General features: G+C 38.6%; 1 protein-coding gene across 1 annotated transcript in view; it reads left to right on the top strand.

Moving 5' to 3' along the window:
• clip1a (CAP-GLY domain containing linker protein 1a) overlaps positions 1–26,007 on the top strand; it is a 146,006-nt gene that overhangs the window by 87,462 nt on the left and 32,537 nt on the right. The window contains exons 17-19 of the mRNA XM_087999795.1: positions 824–3,109; positions 5,174–5,311; positions 9,886–9,992. Coding sequence (XP_087855921.1) covers positions 824–3,109; positions 5,174–5,311; positions 9,886–9,992 — 2,531 coding nt within the window. The remainder of the gene's footprint in view (positions 1–823; positions 3,110–5,173; positions 5,312–9,885; positions 9,993–26,007) is intronic.

The raw sequence follows: 26,007 nt of genomic DNA, 5'->3' as shown, positions 1-26,007 counted from the left end.
TTTTATAGTTTGAAAGCTCATTAGTTTCTGTTCATCTCTATCCTGTGGTTCATTTCTTGCTTTTGTCTTCCATTCATCATGTTTTATAATAATCCTTTGTGTTTGCACTGTTCTTGCAGCAAAACATTGCTAGTTGAGACTAGAATGAGGCCTTCAAGTTCCTCAGCTGATTTATCAGGAATAAATTCATGCTTTTTTTTGCATAGTTACCACTATGGCCATTGTGTTTGGCAAGTTCATCATTTGAAAGGACATAACATCAGCCATTTACGTTTAAAATGCATTGCTTTTGAAACTGTGTTCAATAAGTAAATTGAGTCCTCTTCATTCAATCTTTTAAGAATAATGTAATGGTTTCCCTGTGACAAGATTCCTTTAGATGATTCATGACCTCTAAATTTTCACAATCATTCTTCCTTAAAACATGGGTTCCAACCTCATCAGTTCTGTATGTTGTGTTAACCCTAACACAGTCCTTTTCTTCTTAGCAGAGTCCTTGTGGATCTATCTTCATTTCATCTTTCATCTCACTGACACTAGCCGTAAGGCAGCTGCTTTTCCTCTGTGTCCAGGTGAGCTCACACCTGACTTGATGGGGACTCTGGCCCCTTTGATGAGTTGCCCCTCTGGCCCCTTTAAGCACTATGATCTGGGTCAGTGCATTTTTTTTCTTCATAAATCTGCTGAGAAATTCCAAGGCCTTTTTTTTTTATCTTAAGCTTGAGCAGCATGTTTTACTTTTGTATTGTCTTTAATCCATGCTGTTTTCATTTGTCTGCTTGACTATGTTTTATTTTCCTTTCTCCCCACTTAAATTCTCAAGTCTTTAACCTTCGAGCTAGCATCAGCCAAGTCTCAGTATGAGCAAATAACAGAGGATATGAGAGCTTTGAAGGGGGATAAAGAAAAGATGATCCAACAAGGAGATGCATTGAAATCTGAGAAAGAGTCCTTATTCTCTGAACTTTCAGAACTGAAGTTGCAGTATTTTTCCTTGCAGAAAGACAAACAATTGTTAGAATCAAAGAACGAGAAATTGCATTTGGAAAAAAAAGCATTTTTAAAAGAGAGGCAGGATTTTGAGTGTAAACAGCAACAATTTCTTGTGGAAAAGGAAACTTTAGAAGTTGAAAAGGAACAGTTTCTCATAAAAACAAAGTATCTGCAGGATCTACTTGATAAGTTAACAAAAGAAAATGAAGCCCTCCAAGGCTCTCAGTCTAACCTAAGTAAACAATTGGCAGAAATTCAGATAAGCAGCAAAGTAGTAGATTGTGAACGAGCACAGCTGCTTCAAGAAAAGAAAGAGTTGTTTTTGGCCTACAAGATAGCGATTACAGAAAAAGAAGAGTTTTCAAAAGAAAAAGACAAAGTTATACAAAATCTCCGCACATCATGTACAGAGACAGCCACTGCTCTTGAGAAATTGACACAAGAAAGAGATGACCTGATGATCGAAAAGGACTCTGATTTACTAAAATATTCAAAGCTTGAAGTTCAGAATGAATTTTTAGCTAAGGAGAAAGATCTGCTCCAATCAGCATTTAATGAACTTGCATCTGAGAAGGAAACTCTTGAGAATGAGAACCGAAATCTCAGTTTAAGTTTACAGGAGATTGTCCTTGAAAAGCAAACTTTAATTAATCAAAGGGACCAACTACAGAATTATAGTGATCTTTCAAAGGAAGAAGTAGAAAAATATATGAAGGAAAGTGCAGAGCACAAGGCCTCAATCTCCAGCCTGTCAAAACTCTTGGACGAGATTAAGAATAGCAGGGAGGTAACAGACTCTGAACGTATCCAACTACTACAAGAGAAGGAAGTGCTGACAACATCTCAAAGAAAACTGACAGCGGAAAGGGATGAACTTGCTAAAGAAAAAAATGAGTTGATTGCAAAGCTGCAGAAATCCCTTGAAGAGGCAACCAACATTGAGAAAAAGCTCAATGAAGAAAATGATGCAGTGAAAACTGAGAGAGATTCACTTCGGCTGAAACAGAAACATCTTGATACTCTTTGTGAATCTTTACAAAGAGAGAAGGAAATCTTAGAAACAAAAAGCCATGTGCAATTGTCAGAAAATGAAGCTCTGTTGGGCGAGATAGCCCAAATTAAATCAGAACAACAACAGCTCATCTCTGAAAATACAGCCAGAGCCACAGAATGGGATCAGCTCCTCAGTAACATTGAGTCCTTAAAGAAAGAAATTGACAAATTAACCAAAGAAAATGGAGAGCTCCAGGTCTCAAAATCAAATTTGTCGACACTTTTGGATGAGGTTCAGAACAGCAAAAAAACAGTGGATTCAGAGAGATTTTGCTTGTTTCAGGAGAAGCAGATGCTGGCAGCTGAGCTTCAGGAGCAGCGCTCCGAAAACGAATATATTACTGCCCAAAGGGTGGAATTAGAGGAAAAATACAATAAATTGAGTGAACAGATGAGAATATTTGAGAGCCAACTAATACAAAACAGGAATGCAGCAAAAATGGAAAAAGAGTCTCTCATTATGGCTCATTCAAAACTTCAAAATAATTTTCAGCTATTGCAGACAGAAATAGATGCCCTTCAAGCTAAAAATGTTGAACTACTTTCACAACAAGACATGCTAGTAAAAGCAAAAGAGATCATTGATATTGAACGAAAGACGTCTGCTTGTGAGAAAGAAGACCTAATAGTTGAGAAAAATAGACTGATGTCTGATGTTGAACAGCTGAAGAAAGAACTTGATATAATAACAAAAGAAAAAATAGAGATCGAGGCTTCACAATGCAATTTTTCAAGACTTCTGGATGAATTCCGCAATAGCCAGGAGGTATCTGACTTGAAAAAGTTAAAGCTGCGGGAGGAAAAAGATAATTTACTGGCTACGGTACAAAAATTACATACAGAAAAAGAAGAGCTTCTTAGAATGAAAGATGAGCTAGCTGAATCCCTCTGTAAGGTACGTGAAGAGGCTGCTGTTTCTGCTCAGGACCACAAAGAAGCTGTATCGAAACTGCAACAGCTGCTATGCGAAAAAGGGATATTGCTGGAACATGAAGAAAATCTTGCTTCCAAACTAAAAGATCTTCAGGTTCATCAAAATATTACTTTATCAGAGAAAATTGAGGTACCAAATATAAATATTCAGATAAGTCAAAGTTAGCACTTTTCTTTACTAATGAGTGCACTAACAGGTTTGATTTTGTACTTTTTGATCATCATTAACATTACTTGTAAAATGTTTTAGCTTGCATTTAATTCTGGGAAATGAATCTTTTGTGGCTTCTCACTCCACAAATGGTGTGGGTAATTTGCACAGGTGATTTATATTCACTCTAAATCCAGAATCTCTCTTCCTGAATTAATTTGCAATATGTACAAAATTATTCAAGATTGTGGATAAAATGAAGCTTTAAGTCTGAATATACATTAAAATGAAACGTATTTAGCTTTTTTCTGTTCATTAACTGAACTAAGTTAATTTTTGTCCTGTTTAAGTTATCAAAATAACTATTCTCAACCTTAACAGACCATCCTCAACAATAGGATTTCTTGTTTTTTAACAAAAAGTCCTGATTTTCTTCGCAGAATTTTGTTTTACACAGGATGCACTTCTTTCTAAATCTTAAAACTTCTCAATTATCCACAGTGAAATCAGTGTTAACTGCCAACAGCTAATTTCAACCAAAGCAAGGACAATTTGATGCAATTAAGCAGAAATGTGAGAGTGTCAAGCTATTGAGCTTATGCAACCAATATGAATGTTGTTGGGTTCATAATCCAGACGTGTGTTTTTTGTATATTGGAGGCTTGAATTTAAATCCCACCATAGCCCCTGAGAAATATAAATAACTTTTTTTTAAAAAAAGTTCATATTACTAATGATAAGCTTGCAACCACCAAATTTTAGTCAAACACGTTCAGTTGACTAATGTCTCTGTGTCAAGGTCATCTGCCATTTTTGCCTGGTTTGATTTGTCTGTGACTCCAGGCTGCAGTAATGTGCTCTAGTCTTAATTGATGAAAATGCTTAACAAGCTACTCAGTTGTAAGCAAGTTGATATCTTATCACCAACCTTCTCAAGTTGCTTTCTGTGGGTGATAGTAAATGCTGGCCACACCAGCAACACTGTCATCTTGTGAATAAATACAAAAGATGAGCTCAACCACACAGGTCAGAAAACTCCCAGGTTTGATTGTGATATGTCTTTGAGTTTGCTGATTGTAGATTGGGGCCAGTAATGTGCTCTGGATCAGGGAAACAAAAGGAAAGCCTACATTTTCATAATGCTAAAGAAATGTCTCAATGTTTCCCTCTTCAAGAACTACTGTTCTTCAAAGTTCTGATTTGCTATTCCTTTACTCAGTGAAACAAACACCTTGGAATTGTTTTCAATATCCGAGGTGTTTTATAATTACATGTTGTTAAATGGTAGTTGTTACAGAACACTTGTTATCCAGAGTTTCCCCTCCTGTTCACTAATCAGACAGTAGATGCATGTGAGAGACAGATTAGAGCAAGATCAAAGGTTGTGGTTTCTGCGCTACATCTGTGTGAATGCTCACCAGTGCAGTTAAGTCATGACAAATTGTCACTTGATAAAACACTAGGGGTGCCAGTACCCATTGAAAGCATAGTTTAGTGTGGGTTCCGTTTGTTTGAAAGGTGGGTGATGAGTGAAGGGATACCAGTTTATATATATTTAAGCTAAATTTATGCAAGCTAAATAAATAATCAGAGGTGACAACAAAGTAATGTGGTAAATCATTATGTAATTCATTTCAAAGCAAATACCTAGTCCCTGTTGGCAGTTTCTGATGTTCTGAGAATTTTAACTATGCTTTTCTCCTTGTTAACAGCTTAAATTAATTGCATGTTTGCCATCAAGCTGGGTTTGACACATTGGAATTTTTAAATTTGTTGCAAATATTTTCTGCAGAATTTTGAAAAGAGCATTTAGTAGAATTGTGATTGACATTCCACCTGACTTTATGGAATGTCAGGACAAAAAAGTGGTTAAAGTTTCTAAAAGTAAATACTTAATGTTTTGCAAAGCTTCTGTTTTTTCAAATCAGACTTCCATTATGTGCAAGACTTGATCGGTTTACATGAATTTTAGAATTTTTACGTAACATGTTTTAGTGAATTTTTAAACAATTACTTTAAATTAGGATATGCTTGTACGTTTAGGCTTCCAAAAAAGTTGAAGAGGCTGGACACTTATTAGAGAAGGCGATGAAGGAAAAAAATATGCTGGATCAACAGAAAGCGGAAATGTTGATAGAATTAGAAGAATACACGCTGAAAAATCAGAAGCTTCAAAATGAGGTAAAAACTGGCCAAAAGGTTTGTTCCATATAGGCTGAAAAGTACAGTGTATACAAAACTTTAGTGAAATACTGACTTAGGGTTGCAAACAATTGATGTTAAGTTATACATGAAGGTAGATTAAAAATGGAATGGAGCTGTTTGCTGTACTTAGTGTTTCTTTAGGAGGGTCTGCTGAGTATAAGCTGCAGATTTTGTTTTTTTTTCTTTTTCTCACCTTTGCTTGGCATCTCATTCTTTTTGACATGCTTGCTATATAGAACATATAGAGCTGTACAGGCCCTTCGCCCTCGATGTTGCACTGACCTGTGAAACCGATCTGAAGCCCATTTAACAGACACTAAACGATTATCATCCATATATTTATCCAATGCCATGAAAGTTGGCTAGTCTATTAATGTTGTAGGCAGAGCATCCCATGCCCATACTACTGTCCAAGTAAAGAATCTACTTCTGACATTTGTCCTATCTCTATCACCCCTCAGTTTAAAGCTGCATCCCCGCCTGCTAGCCATCACCAACTGAGGAAAAAGGCTCTCATTCTCTACCCTATCTAATCCTCTGATCATCTTGTATGCCTCTGTTAAGTCACCTCTTAACCACCTCCTCTCTAATGAAAACAGCCTCAAGTCTCTCAACCTTTCCTCATAAACCTTCCCTTCATATCAAGCAACATCCTGGTAAATCTCCTCTGCACCCTTTCCAATGCTTCCATGCCCTTCCTATAATACAGTAATCAGAACTATACGCAGTACTCCAAGTGCAGCCACACCAGAGTTTTTTACAGCTGCAACATGACCTCATGTCTCTGAAACTCAAACCCTCTACCAATAAAAGCTAACACACCGCACACCTTAACAACCCTATCAACCTAGGTGGCAACTTTCTGGGATCTGTACACACGGACACTGAAATCTCTGCTCATCCACACTACGAAGAATCTTATCATTTTGTCCAGTACTCTGTATTCCTGTTATTCCTTCCACAGTGAACTACCTCATACTTTTCCACATTAAACTCCATTTGCCACTTCTCAGCCCAGCTCTGCAGCTGATCTATGTCCCTCTGTAACCTGCAACATCCTTCGGCACTGTCCACGACTCCATCGACCTTAGTGTCATCTGCAAACTTACTAACACATCCATCTACGCCCTCATCCAGGTAATTTATAAAAATGACAAAAAGTAGTGGACCCAAAACAGATCCTTGTGGTATACCACTAGTAACTGGACTCCAGGGTGAGTATTTCCATCAACCGCCACCCTCTTCTTTCAGCTAGCCAATTTCTGATCCAAACCGCTAAATCACCCTCAATCCCATGCCTCTGTGTTTTCTGCAATTGCCTACTGTGGGGAACCTTATCAAATACTTTACTCAAATTCATGTACACTACGTCAGGCCAGAAAGCAATAATTATGAATTTGGTATACTGCTTAAAAATGCATTACCCTATTCAAGGGAATGTAATGTTTGTAAGGTTTTTACAGCAAGGTTAATAGCAGAAAAGTCGTCTTGTCAATTCAGTTATTCTAAATAAGTGGAATAAGGGATACTTCAGTCAAGTATATGGAAGTGAGTAGAATCCCTGACAGCAGTTTCTGGACTTTTGCAGTTAGCTGTACGCTTGCAGACTCCAGAAATTATGTTACTTTCAATGTAATTTGTAATCTTAGTAAACAGTGAAGAAGGTTTTCTATACCATCGATTTTGATGTCATCCACAAACTTACTCACCACACTTTCTACATTCTCCTCCAATCATTTTATATAAATCACAAACAAAAGAAGGCTGTGTGGAAGACTGTTAGTGACACGCCTCCAGTCAGGAAACAACTCCCACCGCCACTTTGTCTCCTGCTATAAAGCCAATTATGCATGCGGTTGACAAGTTCACCCTGAATCCCATGTGACCTCACTTCATGAATTAGCCTGCCATGCGGAACCATTTCAAGTTCAGTCTGGATAAATGCAAGATATTGCATTTTGGTACAACAAGCAGGGATAGGACTTATATAATTAATGGTAGGATATTGGGTAATATCGTAGACCCGAGACTTAGGGGTTCAGGTACATAATTCTTTGAAGTTTGCATCATATAGTCAGGGTGGTTAAAAAGGCATTTAGCATGCTTGCCTTCATTGTTCAGTCCTTTTGAGTATTGGAGTTGGGAAGTCATGTTCAGGTTGTACAGGACATTAGTGAGTCGTCTTCTGAAAGACTGTTTCCAGTTCTGGTCACCAAGTTACAGGGAGTATATTATTAAGTTGGAGAGAGTTTAGAAGAGATTTACCAGGATGTTGCCAGGTATGGCAGGTTTGAATTATAAAGAAAGGCTGGAACCTTTTTCATTGGAGTGTAGCCGGTTGCAAGGTGACTTTATAGAAGTTTATAAAATTATGAGGGGTATAGATAGGGTTAATGTTAGGTATCTTTTCCCTAGGATGAGGGATTTCAAAACCAGGGGAACAATTTTATGGTGAGAAGAGAGAGATTTAAAAAAGACATGAGGGCCAATTTTTGTTGTTTTTAACAGAAGATGGCTTGTGTGTGGAATGACCTTCCTGTGGAAGTGGTGGATGTGGGCACAGTTACAACATTTAAAAGACATTTGGATAAGTACATGAATAGTAAAGGTTTGGAGGGAAATGGGCCAGGAGCAGGAAGGTGGGACTAGTTTAGTTTGGGATTATGTTTGGCACAGACTGGTTAGACCAAAGGGTCTGTTTCCTTGTCGTATGACTCTGAATGTTGAAAGTTCAGCATGATTACCATTTAATAATCTGGGCCACTATTAGTCAAAATTTCAACTGTTTATAAACAGTTAACAACCCTCTTTAAAATATAATCTGTTACACGCCATAATTAAGCAGTTGAATACATACTAAAGCTTGAAATACTTGGTGTTCGTATGCTGACTCCTGTTCTCCTGGAGTGAAAGTGAGTGTTTTTCTCTCTAATTGCCCATCTGTGATACTTACAAGTCACACAAAGCAAGTTTTATCATGTGACCTACAGGCGATTGAGAGAATTAATGAGTTGTCTTACTATACGTAAGCCCAGAAACAGAAAGTTGAACATGCTGGTAAATTCTACTTCCTGTATGTTTTTTCTTGCCTAGGTTTCATAAAGAGAACTTCAAGACCCAATATATATATATATTTTGGAATAATCTGTGATATTCTTAGAATAGTGTATCATTTACAATTATAATGAAAATAAATCGTGATAAGTAAAATAATGGTTAAAATGAACTAATGTTAAGTAGTGATTAAAACAGTGTAAATGAGAGAAAACTAACATGTTTAATGGTAATATGTTTTATTAATTATGTAATGTCTTGTTAGAATCTGTCCAAATGTTTGCTTGCTTATGTTATGCAATCTGGCTTGCTGGGATTTTCAGATCTAAATTGTGCATTGTTCTTGAATACAGATTAGTACTGTAATTTACTTATGTTTCAGTAGTTCATGGCTTCATATGGGATTAAAACTGACAGAACTATCAGATTTTCTGGTGTTTTAACAATGAAGTGTATGGTATCAGTGATATCTTACCTAGTGTGCAGAATGCTGTGCAAGGTAGATTGACTGGGTTTGTTGTCCTTTCTTGCAATGGGTAAGAGATTTGGTGAGACATATCATTTGATAATTTCTCAAGTAACTCTTTTTGTAATATTTTCAGAAATTTGTTGTTTCAAAATAAAGATGAGAAACTGAGACCATAGAGTTTTAGATGATGATGTCACTTCTGCATAAGAGCTGATTTGTTGGTACTGCTATAGCTAAAAATTCAGGAGCCTGTAGTAGTAGGACAGCTGGTTGGAGGCTGTACATCAGATTCTTATGTTATGCAACTCAGCACTGGTGCTCATGACAGATTATGGCACTGAGCATTCGTGTTCATTATCTAACGCGCATAATTGGATCATACATTGAGTAATTTTTCAAAGAAGAAAATTTCTTAAGATCAGTAATGGATATCAAAGCTTTACAGGATAATTATTCTCGTTATTTCTCAGTGCAGCTGAAGGTATGATTTTTAGGAACAGGTGATGTTTGGTTTTCTTTATACATTTCCCAGTGATCAATAATGGTGTATTCTGGTAATCAGTACTGTGTTGTACAGTGAATGCTTTCACGTCAATTAAGATGTAATCTTGTCTGTTTCTTGGAATTTTTTAGGGGGTTTCTTCTATTTGAATGATTTGCAATGTTTGCTAATGTAGGCAGCAGCTGTGATTTGATTCTGAGATGGAGGAACATTGGAAAACTGTGGTTTTGATAGTAAATCAGAAAGCAGTAATGGGACGTGTAATGGGCAGGTTTTAATGTTTCACAGAATGCTTGGTGATAAGGGCAGTTCTGTTTTTTTTAAAGAGGAAACCTTCTGAAGGGCTTGAGGCACAGCATGATATATTCATATTTTATAATAGCCATTTTCTTTTTGCTAATGTATTGAAACAAAAGATGCCTTTGAAATTAGAGTACACTCAGGTGTCTTATTTTTATTCTGCTATATAAGATTCTGAAGCATTTTTGACAGTGAAAACAGAAGACTTTTTTTCCCTTTTGTCAGCTGGAAGCTCTTAAGGAACAAAACAGTAAATGCCAAGAAGATTTGAACCAATCAAAACAGCAGCTCAGCTCTGAAAATAAAAGAATAGGAAGCCTTTGCAAAGAAATGTGAGTAACTGTGTTTAATATTCAGAATAACCCTGATATAGTATGAGTAGATTCTTTAAGGAATAATGTTGCTTTTTTCTGAAACTTTAGTGAAATCTTTGAAGTTTGTGTACTCATCTTTTATCTTGTCTATTTTCACACTATGCAATATTGGAGAACTAGAATTGATTTATTTAAAATGCTCGTTCATAGAAAGCTTCTGTTAATCATATTAAAACGCAGTGATTTTTGATTGCCACCAGGAGGTGTACACTCTCAATTCACATCTTTTTCCCTCCGTGAAGGATGCTTGGTTTCTGGGTGGTACCTTCATTTCCAGGTTACTATTGGAAAATCACCAGTACACTTATGTGCATTGAAATAAACACACAAACAAAGATCAAGTTGCAATATTGATCAGCCGGAAGCTGACTTAACTTCCCTTCCTCCTCTCTCATAAATCTCCTTTGCCCTCTCATCAGTTCCGTCCCCTGGAAAGAATTTTTTAAATTGAGCTTATGTATTTTCTAAACCAGTAACATTTCATTTTGCAAATGAAAGTAGTTGAATGACCTTAAATATGTTCAGGGTAATTCCTAATGTTTCTTTTATATCAGACTTTATTTAAGAAAATTACTAATGTCAGAACCCTAAATACTTTGCACTTGCATAGCACCTTCCAATAGCAAAAATGGAAAGTAATTGATGAGGACATGTATTAATTTAAAAATATTTCCAACACTGAGCAATAGAATGAGACATGGAAAGAGGTGATGAAAGCTTAGTCAAAGAGGCAGATCTTAAGGAATATGTTACAGGAATGCAAAGAAGCACAGATGTTAAGGGAAGGAATTCCAGAATTTGACCACTAGGCAGCAAACAAGATGAAAGTTTTTATGAACCTGTTCAGAAATGTTATTGCACACTTCTGCATCATGAAGAACTTGAACCCAGACCTCCTGGCTCAGCAGTAGAAATAGTAGATTACCAGTCCTGGAGCAATTAAAATCAGAGATTAATACATGATAAAATTGGAGGAGTTTAGAGATCAGACTGGAGAAAATTAGAGAAAGGGAGAAATATAAACATGTCTTATTTCTTAGTCATGGAGAGGTACAGCACAGAAACAGACCCTTCCATTCAATTCATTCATGCCAACCAAGCCACCTAAATAAATCTAGTCCCATTTGTCAGAATTTGGCCCATATCCCTCTTAACCCTTCCTGTTCATTATCCATCCAGCTACCTTTTAAATGTTGTCATTGTACCAGCCTCCACAACCACCTCTGGCAGTTCATTCCACCTCTGCGTGAATAGATTGCCCCTGCAGTCCATTTTAAATCTTATCCCTCTCATCTTAAACCTATACCCTGTAGTTTTGGACTCACCCGACCCCACGGAAAAATATCTTCTCTATTCACCCATTCCATTATTCCATTATTTTATAAACCCCTAATTTACCCCTCAGCCTCCGAAGCTCCAGGGAAAACAACCCCAGCCTATTCGGCCTCCCGAAAGCTCAAACACTCCGATCCCAGCAACACCCTTGTAAACCTCTTCTGAACCTTTTCAAGTTTAACAACATCTTTCCTATAGCAGGGGCACCAGAATTAAATGCAGTGTTCTAAAATTTGCCTCACCAATGTCCTGTACAGATGCAGCATGATGTCCCAATTCCTATACTCAATGCACTGACGGATAAAGGCAAGCATACCAAACACCGCCGTCACTATCCTGTCTACCCTATGACTCCACTTTCAAGGAACTATGAACCTGCACTCCAAGGTCTCTTTGTTCAGCAACAATCACCAGGACCTTTCCATTAAGTGTATAAGTCTTGTCCTGATTTGCCTTTCCAAAATTTATCTAAATTAATCTCCACCTGCCACTTAGCCCATTGGCCCATCTGATCAAGATCCCGTTGTAATCTGGGGTAATCTTCTTCACTGCCCACTGCACCACCAATTTAGGTTACATCTCCAAAGTTGAGCAGTGGATGACATTTCACAAATGGAATTGGGGTCTAAACCTAGTTTAAGATGATTATGAAAATTATGTCTCCATACAAAAGTCATTTTTAAAGTGGGTTTGGACATTCCAACTGGATTTAGGCTAGTAAAACCACGTATTGCTAAGGCAGCTGAATATCAAGTTACTTAAAAGTAGTTAATATGAGGTGGAAAAGTTGTAGACTGAGGCCACTTATTTCCACTTCTAACATTGTTTCAATCTGCTGTGTCTCAGTTCATCTACTGAAACCTTTATTGCTTCAAGACTTGATTTTTCCTGGAAAATCTCCTACGTTCTGCCCCTCTACAAATTTGAAGTCATCCTGCATATTTTCTAATTTGCACTTAATCCCATTCATCGATTACTTCTCTGCTCTTATTTGAGAGACAGCACAATTTTAAAATTCTCATTAAACAAAGAATTGCGGATGGTGGAAATCTGAAACATAAGCTGAAATTGCTGGAGAACGTCAGCAAGTCTGGAATCATCTGTGGAGAAAAGCATTTCAGATCCAATAAACCTCCTTCAGAATTTGGACCATTCCCAAATAATCTGAGATTCTCCAGCAATTTCAGCTTTTTGTTTAAAATTCTTGTAATAACTTTAAAGTTCTGCTTTTTATAAGGGTCTGTTAATGATAAATTGGCCTCAGTGTTTCTAGACATGACAACAGTGACTGTGTATCAAGAAGTACTCGCTGTAAAGTATTTTGAAATGTCTGGTAGTCATAAAATGCACTGTATGTAGGCAAATATTTCTGTCATTTTTATTTTGAAGGTGCTACGTAAATACATTAATTTGACAGATTAGAAGAACGTTTTCTGCAGCCTATATTGTATCTAGGGTTATTGTTCCTGACAGTGAATCATAGAATCCTACAGTGTAGAAAGAGGCCATTCAGTCCACTGAGTCTGCACCAACCCTCCAAAGAGCATCCCACCCAGCTTTCTCCACCCCCCCCCCCCCCCCCCCCCCCCCCCCACTTCTGTCCCCATAACCCTGCATTTGCCATCTAGCCTTCACATTCCTGGACGCTACGGACAATTTAGCATGGCCAATTCACCTATGAGGAGAAAGTGAGGTCTGCAGATGCTGGAGATCAGAGCTGAAAATGTGTTGCTGGAAAAGCGCAGCAGGTCAGGCAGCATCCAAGGAACAGGAGAATCGACGTTTCGGGCATAAGCCCTTCTTCATTTCTGAAGAAGGGCTTATGCCCGAAACGTCGATTCTCCTGTTCCTTGGATGCTGCCTGACCTGCTGCGCTTTTCCAGCAACACATTTTCAGCCCAATTCACCTATGGACTTGGGCAGGAAACTAGTGCACTCAGTAGAAACCCACTGGGGGGAATGTGCAAATTCCACACAGGCAGTCACCCAAGGCCAGAATTGAATCAGGGTCCCTGGCACTGAGACAGTAGTGCTAACCTCTGTGCTGCCCCAAAGTGGCTGAATTAGGTGGTGGAAATTAAAAATAGTCTATTTATATTAAAAAAATCTTTCTATTAACCAAAAACAGTAAAGGTAACATTTTTGCATAATTTTGCAGCACTGTCAAGCCTCTAATAACAAAATTATTAGAGAATTGCTAGAATTTACAGTCTAAAAAATGTTCATAGTTCACAGTTACGTGAGCTATTTTTGGGAAAAATTATGTTTGAGCTTGCTATCAACAGTTAAACTCAGATATTTATTGGCAAATTGTATTTTTGTCTTACCTTTTGTTTCTAAAATACCTCTAGAAATTAAATGATGTGAATGTTAATTATTTACTCCCATATTTCTTTGTATGCCTATTGATATTTTCAAAGAGAGTTTCCAGTTTTCTGCTCGAACTGCTCTCTGTGGACCTCTGGACATAGCTCGAAAGAAAGGCAGCTGGTGGGGTGGGCAGAGACTAGATTATTTTCAAAAGGGTATCCCTGGTCTCTGAGCAAACAACGATGCTAGAAATAAACATGTTCTAAGGGATTCCTTTATTAATACAGTCACGACATACGCTTGTCGTTCTTTCTGGGCTCTGTTAAAGATTATTTGTGATTTCTTCTTGAATTTTTGAAGAACAGAGCTATGCATTAGATACATCTAGGGATGATGCAGTGGAACATTTTAAATAAAATTACAATCAGACTCTTTATTTCATTGTTGCAGTTGCTCAAATCCAATATTACACTTGTCTTTTTAAATGCTGGTGTAGAAATAATTAAAGGATGCAAGCACTTTAATTGTGTAAAAGAAATGATATGTTCCGTTACCTTCAACTAGACAACATCATAATGGGCCAAGATACATCTGCATGTTAGCAAGTTTTGAGAAGATTTGTAGCTCAAGTTGAGGTTCTGGATGTGGGTTGTTCGCTAAACTGGAAAGCTCTGTTGAAACCGAACCTTCCAGCTCAGCAAGCAAACCTACATCCAGATACATTGCATGTTTTTACTTCATTTGTTCACATTATGTAACCACAGATATGTTTTACAAAAGTGTATTTAATTTAATTCAAGAAAATGCTTGGGCAGCGATTTTGATCCATTGAAACCCAGATTCAATTCTAGCCGTGGGTCACTGATACATTAATAAAAATTATCATCATGGGTAGACAATACTTTCTTCAGAATGGTGTTGGTATTTTGCACAGCTGAAGATGATCATTTAGTGAGTAGAGCATATTCTTATGAATGCAACCTCTGTTAAAGCATACTGTGAAAAGCTATTGTTACATCTAGGGTTTAATCCAAAATTTTCATGGTAGTGTTGACCTTTTGATCAGAGTATTTCCAAGCGTGTGAGGATAAATAAAAATAAAATATTAATACAGCACAGTGATGCCTGATAGTGTAATTTGGAAGGGTGGAATCTTCTTGTGGGCTGATTTTTTTGGGTGTCCTAGGTGCAGTAAATTCTCAACTAATTACTTCTGCTGTTTTAGAGTGATTTTATACTGGAAAGGAGAAAAGAAAGCATATGGGCAGATGTGCATACGAATGTAAAATGCCTTGAACAAAAGTTATCAACAACAGTAAAACATGAAGTGGTATTATGCATCCTTCCGGGAGTTATTCTTCCTCTGTCATGAATTGTGAAACCCAGGCCAATATATTGAATTTATTTTATAAACCTTGTTTTAGATGTTATGTGTTTAGATCAGAGACTGGATTTGTCAATTTGAATTGAGTGCTGAACATATTTTAGAACCATCCACTAAGTACTTTAGCATGATATATCCTGAAATTTGATTACAATTGGATATCAATTACTGTAGCTGACACTTTTTAAAAACATTTTCCCCCACGCTGCAGATGTGGGGTGATTCTGGTATGGTTTTGTCTGCTCTCCATCAGTGGACAATTGCTGCTTTTCAGAATAAGTTTAAAATGCTTTATCAGATTGTAGCCATGCATCATGAATGATGACTTTGCATCAAGCACTTGAGTTTCTTTGAGCAGTGGGCATGTTGGCACCTACATGTGCATGTGCACGTACACGCACGTTTGTGTCCATGAGCACCAATGTAGAACTTCAGCTATTACAATGCGAAGTTTTGCAAGTAATTTCAGTCATCAGGCATAAAGGGCAAGACTTTAACTCATTCAATATCATCTACTTGCACAGAGTTAAAATCAAACCCAACGTCTCCTCACAAATAGGAACACCACAAAAATCTGTGTGCACATGAGCTTTCACGTATGTAAATTATCACCAGCTAACTAACTTCACACATTGGAAATATTTCATTATATTGTGCCTAAAGTTTCTTAACTTTTTAGGCATCAAGTTGCATTCGCAAATGTAATTGTTCTGTACTGTTTAAATATTAAGCATTGTTACTGAGTGAATTAGGAAGTGCGATCGGAGGAGTATTTACATTCCCCTTTGAGTTTATTAACAGTTGTTAGTTTAAATCAAAGTTTGTGTATTGTGTACACACAATAAAAGCTCAACTACAGTTCCTCAATTATAAATTTAAATGTAATTTATAACATGCTATTACAGTTTAAGTAATGTGAAAAGATATTGTATTAATCTATTAGAAATACTAAATATTTATAATCATTAAATTTCAAGCTCCATCTTATTTTGTACTGTGACAAAATCTGTGCGCAATATGTTAGTGCAGTGTCTTTTTTTTAAATGTCTGCGTCATTGAATTACATTTTTCACACGCTAAAACAAAATCCTCCATGTTTACAATGTAGTCTTCTTTCAGGTGGATGGATTTAACAGCAGATACTGCAGAAGGCTAGAATTATTTCAGTTTTATTGTTTATCTTTATTCTTTTAGACTGATTATATTAGATAAGCAATTTTTCAAACTGTATTAAGCTTTTTCTCTTTACTTATAGTAGAACGTACTATTGGATGAAATTACATGTTAATATATACCAGGTATTCAACAAAATTCCTTTAAATCAAACCGGTTATGGTATTTCATAAGTCTGTGAAAGTAAATTTATAAAGACTTGTGATTCTTTTATGTAATTGCATGAAGTTTAGTGATTAATTTATCTATTATTAGAATTGTATTTTGTAATCCCAACCCGACTGAATTCTTTAACATGATTGATCATGCCATTTTTCTCCAATGTCTCTCTACTGTTGTTAAGCTGGGTGGGGCTACTGTCACAAGGCTTCATTCTTAAACTGAATACAGTTAGATAGCTGTCACTTAGAATGGCTTGTTTCCTCTTCCCACAGTATTACCTCTGTTCCCCATGGATATCCTTGGCCCTCTTCTGTTTCTCATCAAATGTTTCCCCTCAGTAAGCATCCAAAAGTATAGCATTTGTTTTCGCTTCTGACTTCACATCACTGTATCTTAGGATCACCTCTCTCAGCTTACCCACTGTTCTGAAATTATCAGATTACTTATACAAGATCTGGAGCTTAACGTGCAGAACGTTATTGCATATGGGCTGAATTTTGTTTCAATCTCTGCATCAAGCTTCATTCCCAAGCGACTAACTCCATTCCTCTCCTGGAAAAAGCTTGAGATTCATGTAATCTGTTCACAAATGCCTTCATATTTGAGCACAATGAGTTTGCACCCAGACATTTAGACTATTGCTAAGTCCACCCATTTCCACCCCTATCACATTGTCTTGAATTCACCCGTATTAAGTAATCTTCCAAAAATCTTTAGGTTTTAGAAAAACCTGAAGGATTAGAAAATTGTCAATGTGACACCCTTAATCGGAAAACAAACGAGACAACAGGTAACTGTTCTTACCTATATACTCCAGTTAGCTTAACACCTATTACTGGGAAAATTGAGTCAATTGTCAAGAATGTAATAGCATAACATTTAGAAATTAATCATATATTCAAGCATTTTCATGAAGGGCAAATCATTCCTGATGAATTTATCAAAATTCTTTGAGGAAGTAACAAGCAGGATAGATAAAGGAGGAAACCAATTAATATAATTTGGATTTCCAAAAGTATTTAGACTACTTTAGATGAGACCCCACAGTGTTGGAGGTAGTATATTAGTATGGCTAGAGGATGGGTTAACTGATAGAAGACGAGAAAGTTGGGATAATAATTTTTCAAAATGGCAACCTAGATCTATGGGCGTGCCACAGGGATTAGTATTGGGGCCTCATTTATTTGCAATATATATTGACGATTTGGATAAGGAAATGAGTGTTCTGCAGCCAACTTTGCATATGTCGCACAAATAAGTGGGAGGACAGTTGTTGTGGATGACTAAATGAGTCTGTGAAGGGAGACACAGGTTAAGTGAGTAGTCAGAACCTTGACAGATGGAATATAATGTGAAATGTGTGAGGTTATGTGCTTTGGCAAGGAAAATAAAGGAACTGAATATTAAATGGAGAAAGACTGCAGAAAATTGAGCACAGAGATTTGTAAGTCCTGCATAAATCACAAAGTTAGCATATTGGTTCAGACAGTTCAGAAGGTTAATTTTTCTCAGAGAATGGACTAGAAAAGTGAGCATGTACTGCTAAAACTGTATAGGACAGTAGTTAGACCATAACTAGAATACTGTGAACAGTTTTGGTCCCCTTATCTAAGGAGAGATAGACTCTCATTGAATCCCAGAGAAAGCTCACGAGGTTGATTTTGGATATGGAGAAATTTCTAAGAGTTTGAGTAGAGTGGCTCTGTACTTAGTAGATTTTAGGAGAACGAGAAGGCAATCTTATTGAAATGTACAGGATACATAGCGACTTGACAAGATGGATACAGATTGATTGCTTGTTTCCACTTGTGGACAAGGAGGCATAATATCAAAGTAAGAGGTCATCCAATTAGAACAGAGATGAGGAATTCTTTTTTGAGGATTGTGAATCTGTGGAATTCTTTGCCAAAGTGGACTAAAGGTGCTAGGTTATTAAGTATATTCAAGGCTGAGATTGGCAGACTTTTAATCAGGGTTTTGAGGATCAGAATAAAAAGTGGAATGAGGGTGATCAGATCAGTCGTGATCTCATTGAATGACAGAATGGACTTGAAGGGCCAAATGGTCGTCTACTGCTCTTTTGTCTTATCATCTCATGTTTCAGCTCATCTTCTGAAACTTTTATCCATACATCTATTACTTCTCAACTGTGTCAAAGTAGTCTTGAATTTAAAAAAAACTGAATGAACTGAGCATGCTGGAAATCAGAAAGAAAAATAGAAATTGCTGGAAAAACTCAGTAGTTCTGGCAGCATCTGTTGAGAGAACAGAGTTAGAGTTTGGGGTCCAGTGACCACCCCTCATTACTGGTGGTCGCTAAGAAAAAGTTTTTTATGCAGGACATGGGGTCAGGGGTTGGGGTAAGGTGGAAACAATGGGTGGAGATGGAACCCAAAGAGGGAGAAAAGCAGTTGAGTGGATAAAGGAGTGGATAGCCGCTAATGGGGACTTGTAGTAGCTAACAATGTGTGGGATGGGGGAAAGTATGGGGAAGATGCTCAAGCCCTAAAATTGTTGCACTTGATTAGTGTGTCCTGAGCGCTATAGAGTTCTCAAGTGAAAATGAGGTGCTCTTCTTCCAGCTTGCGCTGAGCTTCACCAGAGCACTGAAGCAAGCCTGAGATCGGTGTTTATCAGGGAACAAGACAGCGTGTTGAAGTGGCAGGCAGTGGGAGGTTCAGAGTCTTTTTTGTGGACAGAATGTAGGTGTTCTAAAGAACAAAGAAATTTTACAGCCCAGGAACAGGCCCTTTGGCCCTCCAAGCCTGAGCTGATCCAAATGTACTGTCTAAACAAGTCAGTCAATGCCGAAGCATCTGTATCCCTCTGCTCCCCACCTACTCATGCATCTGTCCAGATGAATCTTAAATGAATCTACGGTGCCTGCCACTACCACCTCTGCTGGCAACGCGTTCCAAACGCCCACCACCCTCTCTGTGAAGTACTTGCTGCGTGTATCCCCTTAAACTTTCCACCTCTCACCTTGAAAGCGTGACCTCTCATTATTGAATCCTTCACCCTGAGAAAAAGCTTGTCTATCCACCCTGTCTATACCCTTCATGATTTTGTAAACTTCAACATGTCCCCGCTCAATCTCATTTTTTCTAATGAAAATAAACCTAACCTACTCAACCTCTCTACATAGTTAGCACCTTCCATGCCAGGCAACACCCTCGGAAACCTTCTCTACACCCTCTCCAAAGCATCCACATCCTTTTGGTAATGTGGCGACCAGAACTGTACACAGTATTCTAAATGCGGCCCAACCAGTGTCTTGTACAATTTTAACATGACTTGCCAGCTCTTGTAGTCAATACCCCATCCAATGAAGGCAAGCATACTTGAGGGTACAATGGACCTGCACTCCCAGATCTCTCTGCCCACCAACGTTTCCAAGGCTCTTCCGTTCAATGTATAATTCACTCTCGAATTAGACTTGCCTAAATGCAACACCTCACATTTGTCTGGATTGAAGACCATCTGCCACTTTTTCGCCCAACTCTCCAGTCTATCTATGTCCTCCTGTATTCTCTAACAGTCCCTTATGCTTTCTGCTACTCCACCAATCTTCATGTCTTCTGCAGACTTGCTGATCATACCAACAGTGCCCTCTTCCAGATCATTTATGTATATTACAAACAACAGTGGCCCCAATACTGACCCCTGTAGAAAATCACTGGTCACCTTTCTCCATTTCGAGAAACTACCTTCAACTACTACCCTGTCTCCTGTTGCTCAACCAGTTCTTTATCCATCTAGCTAGAACACCCTACACAGCATGTGACTTCACTTTCTCCATTAGTCTACCATGGGGAGCCTTATCAAACGCCTACTAAAGTCCATGTCTAACAGCTCTTCTTTCATCTATCAACTTGGTCACTTCCTTGAAGAACTCTATTAAGTTGGTAAGGCATGATCTCCCCCTCACAAAACCATGTTGCCTGTCACTGATATGCCCATTCTTTTCTAAATATAAATAGATCCTATCTCTCAGTATCTTCTCCAGCAACTTTCCCACCACTGATGTCAGGCTCACTGGTCTGTAGTTATCCAGAATATCCCTACTACCCTTCCTGTACAGGGGGACAACATGAGCAACACTCCAGTCCTCTGGCACCTCACCTGTATTTAAGGATGCCACAAAGATCTCTGTCTGGGCCCCAGCTATTTCCTCTCTCGCCTCCCTCAGCGTACTGGGGATTTGTCCACCTTAATAACCTCTAGCCTACCCAACACATCTTTCCTACTTAGGTCAATGTGATCCAGACTAATCAAACTTCTATCTCTAATCTCAGCATTCATCATGTTCCTCTCCACACTGAACACCGATGCAAAGTAATCATTCAGAATCTCACCCATTCTCTCAGGTTCGACACACAGCCTTCCTTTGTTATTCTTTAGTGGACCAATCCTTTCTGTAGTTACCCGCTTGCTTCTTAGATAAGAATAAAATGCTTTGGGATTCTCCTTAATTCTGCTCGCTAAAGCTATTTCATGACCCCTTTTAGCCCACTTGATTCCTTGTTTCAGACTTGTCCTACTCTTCCGATATTCCTCCAGGGCCCGTTCTGTTCTGAGCTGCCTCGACCTTATGTACGCTTCCCTTTTCCTCTTGTCTAGTCGTACAATTTCTCCTGTCATCCACGGTACACGAATCTAGCCTTTCCCATCCTTTGCCTTCAACGGGACATACCAATCCTTGAAAGCCTCCCACATCTCAAATGTGAACTTCCCTTCAAGTGTCCAATCCACATTTCGGAGCTCCTGCCTAATTTTGATATAATTGGCCTTGATCCTGTTTAGTACTCTTCCCTTAGGACTGCTCTCTTCTTTATCCACGAATATTCTATAACTTACAGAATTGTGGTCATTGTTCCCAAAGAAAGCCCCCACCGCAACTTCTATCACCTTCCTGGCTCGGTCCCCAGTACCAGGTCCGATATGGCCCCTTCCCTCGTCAGATTATTGACATATTGCTCTAGAAAACTCGCCTGGATGTTTCTTACAAATTCTACCCCATCCAGACCTCCGATGCTAAGTGTAGCCCAGCCAATATTGGGAAAATTAAAATCTCCCATCACCACTACCCTATTGCTTCTACATCTTTCCATAATCTGTTTACCTATTTGTTCTTCTACCTCACGCTCACTGTTGGGAGGTCTGTAATACAGCCCCAACAGTGTAACTGCACCCTTCTTATTTCTCAGCTCCACCCATAATGCCAAGACCGCCATAGTGTACTCCTTTAGCACAGCCGTGATATCGTCCCTGACCAGCAATGAAACTCCACCCCCTCCCTTACATCCTTCCCTGTCCTGTCTGAAGCGTCTATAACCTGGAACATTTAGTTGCCAATCATCATGCCCTTCTTTCAACGAAGTCTCTGTGATTGCAATAACATCATACTCCCTGGCACCAATCCAAGCCCTAAGTTCATCTGCCTTACACACCATACTCCTTGTATTAAAGTAGATGCATTTCAGGCCACCAGTTTTTTTACACTCATCTGCTCTCTGCCTATTCTTCCCTTTATTAATGCCTATATGCACCAAGACAACTGGCTGTTTCACCCTCCCCTTTTAGAATGCTCTGCAGCCGATCGGGGACATCCCTGACCCGAGCACCTGGGAGGCAACATACCATCCGGGAGTCCCATTTTCATCCACAGAACCATCTGTCTACTCCCCTCACAATAGAATCTCCGATGACTATGACCCTACGAGTCTTTTTCCCACCCTTCTGAACAGCAGTGCCTTCCACAGTGCCATGATCCTGGCAACTGCTGCCCTCCCCTGGTGAGCCATCTCCCCCAACAGTATCCAAAACGGTATACCTGTTTTGGAGGGAGATGACCTCAGGGGACACCTGCACTGCCTTCCTATTCTTTTTCTGTCTTTTGGTCACCCATTCATTGTCTCCCTCAGCAATTCTAACCTGTGGTATGACCAGCTCACTAAATGTGCTCCACAGTGAGTCCATCCGCAGCTCCAGAGTTGTCATGCAGTCAAACGAGCTGCAACTGGACACACTTCTTGCAAGTGTAAGAGTCAGGAACATCAGACATGTTCCTGAGCTCCCACATCAAGCAAGAAGCACATGCCACGGTCTGAAGTCCCCTGCCATTGTTAGCTTAACTTTATGTGAACTGAGTCATAGAGATGTACAGGATGGAAACAGACCCTTTGGTCCAATCCGTCCAAACAATGCACTTAAATATATGATAAAGATAAACAAAAAATAAAACCCTTACCTTAGTCTTTCTCTTCACATGTAGTATCTCTGGTTTAGCCACTGCCCAAATATAAATTAACCCCTTACCTTTCTGGCAGCCCTCGCTTCACTCCTCCTTCTCTCCTCGCCGTGCTGTAAAAATTGAGGCCCGACTCCCAAGGTAAGTGCCTTTTCTAAGTGGGAAAACTTACCCTTCCTGGCAGTTCTGTGAAGTGATCACCTAGCCTAGCTTCATTTCCCAGTGTAGAGAAGACCACATTGTGAGTGGCGAATGCAATAGACTAGATTGAGTGAAATCCAGGTGTGTTGGGCCCTTGGATACTGAGAAGGTAGGAAGTAAATGGTCAGGTGTTACATTTTGTTTGGTTGCAGGGAAAGATGCTATGAGACTGTGGGGGGGTTGTTGAGAGAGAAAGAAGTAGACCAGGATGTCCTTGAGGGAACGATCCTTGTGGATGGCTGACAAGGGAGGGGAGGGCAGGGCAATATTGGTCTGGCAGTACCATCCTCTGAAGGTGGCAGAAATGGCGGATAATGATCCTCTGGATGGTAGATGAGGTCACAGAGGACCCTATCACTGACTGTAGGAGGGGAGGGGGTGGTGCGGGCTGAAGATCCGGAGATGGGTCGGACCTGGCTGTTAACTATGGTGCTGGGGAATCCTTGGTTGAGGAAGAAGGGGGGCATTTCGGAGGATGGCTTGTTGAAGTTGGCAATATCAGAGATAGAGGAAAGACAGCATTTGGTCCATGTGCCCATCCCAAATGCCTTTTAAATGTTATTGTACCCACCTCTGCCACCATGTCTGGCACCTCATTCCATATACACACCACCTCTGTGTGAAAAAGTTACCCATTCGGTCCCTTTTAAATGCTTTCCCCCCTCACCTTAAACCTTTGCCCTGTAGTTTTGAACTCCTCTACCCTGGGGAAAAGATCTTGGCTATTCGCCTTAACTGTGCCCCTCATGATGTTATAAATCTCTGTAAGTTCGCTCCTCAGCCTCCGATGCTCCAGGGTAAAAAGCCCCAGCCTATTCAGCCTCGCCTTTTTATTCAAACCTTCCAGTTTCGGTAGCATCCTTCTAAATCTTTTCTGAATCCTTTCAAGTTTAACAACATCTTTCCTGTAGCAGGGAGACCAGAACTGAATACACAATTCTAAAAGTGGTATAACCAATGTCCTGTACAATGTGATATCCCAACTCCTATACTCAGTGCACTGGCCAATGAAGGCCAGCCTGCGAAATGCCTTTTTCAGCATCCTATCTGTGACTCCACTTTCAATAAACTATGCATCTGCTCCCTAGGCCTCAGAAAAATAGCTAACCTAATTCTGTGTCTTGAGCACCTTTTGATTTTAATTGCTTCATTTTTGGTGCCCACATTTTCAGTTGACTCGGCTGTAAAGTATGGAAGTTCTTCCCTACACCTCTCTGTCAATTTCTCATCTTTAACATACTTCTTACAAACAATTTTGACCAAGTTTTGGGTCATCTGGCTTCATATGTAGCTGTGGGGCATGTTTTGTTTTAAATGCTCTTGTGAAGCACCTTGGGGCCATTTAATTGTATTAAAAGTGTAATATGCATTTAAATTATTCATGTTATCGAATGCATTTAGTGTAGTAACATGATTCAGAAAGACATATTTAAAAGTAGATGAACAAAAGGAAATGATTGAAAGCTTAAAGAAATTTTTAAGGTGTTCTTTGAGAAGAAAAAAAGAGAGACTTCAGCTGAGAATTTAAGAGCTTGGGCCAAGCTTGTTGAGGTCATGTTGTATGCAACAAGTATAAAATGTGGGGTGGAATTCAAATTGGTCAGAGGAACACAATTTCAATGAATTGGAGATGGTGAGCCGAGAAGGCATTTTGGAATGCTGGAGACTGTGTTAAATTGCAGGCATTTGGGTTTACATAAATCAATTGGTATTGGTGGTGTAGCAGGATAAGGGCACAGAGGGATGAACTCAAGGTTATAGTGTGGAAAGCCTTCTGCTGGAATGGTTGAACCTACAGACATCAACAGGTTTTCAGCATTTGATAGCATTAAAGCTTTCCATAACTTGCCAAATATTTTAAACTGCAGGTTTTTCGTAAGTAGCTGCCAACCTCCTTGATATGCATATAATGTTTCCAATAATTGTTAAATAAATATTTCTATTTCTTTGTGTCTAATGTTTGGAAAATAATTTTACTGTTGTACATTTTATATGCTGTTCAGATGTAACTTGAACCATGTCAGGCAATTGAGATTTTTTTCAATGATTGCCAGTGCTGTAATTACATGACTTTTCTAATGTAGGTTGCCACCTATATTAGATTGACTTTTCTAATATAGGTTGCCACCAGGAAAAAAAAAGTTTGTGTAAGCTGTACCTCCAGTATATTGTACTTTTCCAGTTTGTTGTATTTTTCCATTTCACCAAAAAAAAGTGAGATCAATTGATAAAAGTTCCTTGATAAAATGCAGTCTGTCCAATTTCCACTCTGTGGGTGTCTGGTGGGGGTGTCATGATTACTAGGTTTTTTTTCACAGTTTATTGATCCACACAGTGGAAGGTTTGTCAATGTAATGTCTAATAGGCATTTTGTTTTCTTTTATTTTGAGATACAAGCCTCTAAAATGAGTCTGAAATTTAAAAACTAGTGAGTACATCAAGGTGGTTTTTCTTTTTGTTTCACAGTATGAAAATGTCATTCACTATCTGCAGTAAAATTGCATGGTTCTTTTTACACATTTTATAGTGGAGGTGTTTTTAAATCGTTATATTACTGATCACCAATAGGGTTTTACTTTCTGTTTTGAATGTTGCAGCAACAGTCTGATACAGAACAAATCCCCTAGATAAAATGCTTGCTTAAATATTTTGGATTTCTTTGAGCATAACACCAGTGTAAATGTCTGCTGTCTGAAAAGAACATCACAAATTGAATGCGACACTGATGTTATATGTGAAACTAATTGTTGTCTATCTGTGTGTGACATGTATACATGTGAGAGTCCCTGAAATGATCAGTGAGGAACTCTTTTTATCATGGATCCCATATAATTTGGCATTTTAACTTTGCTTAGATGTACAAGGATTATGTAATTTACATTTAAATGCTTTGACTGGTTTGTCAAAGTGACATGACTGAAAGATCTCATCTACTCTTATTCATTGATCTCTGTAAACAGGTGACTGTTTCATAATTGATATGCAACGGTCCCCTGATCATCTAGCCCTTAAATGCCTTTATTTATATGGATTATATAATACTATTGCAGTCACACTTTTTTTTTAACCAATTTCAAAGACTCCAAAGGTAAAGCTACAAGAAGCCAGCTACTACAAAGGAAACAATTTATTTTTAATTATTTTCAAGATTTTTATAA

The sequence above is a fragment of the Chiloscyllium plagiosum genome, unplaced genomic scaffold (genome assembly GCF_037043375.1).
Source record: "Chiloscyllium plagiosum isolate Xiang-an unplaced genomic scaffold, Cpla_swu_hap1 HiC_scaffold_24, whole genome shotgun sequence".
In the NCBI taxonomy this organism is placed as follows: Eukaryota; Metazoa; Chordata; class Chondrichthyes; order Orectolobiformes; family Hemiscylliidae; genus Chiloscyllium; species Chiloscyllium plagiosum.
This window is presented reverse-complemented; position numbering and strand designations above follow the sequence as displayed.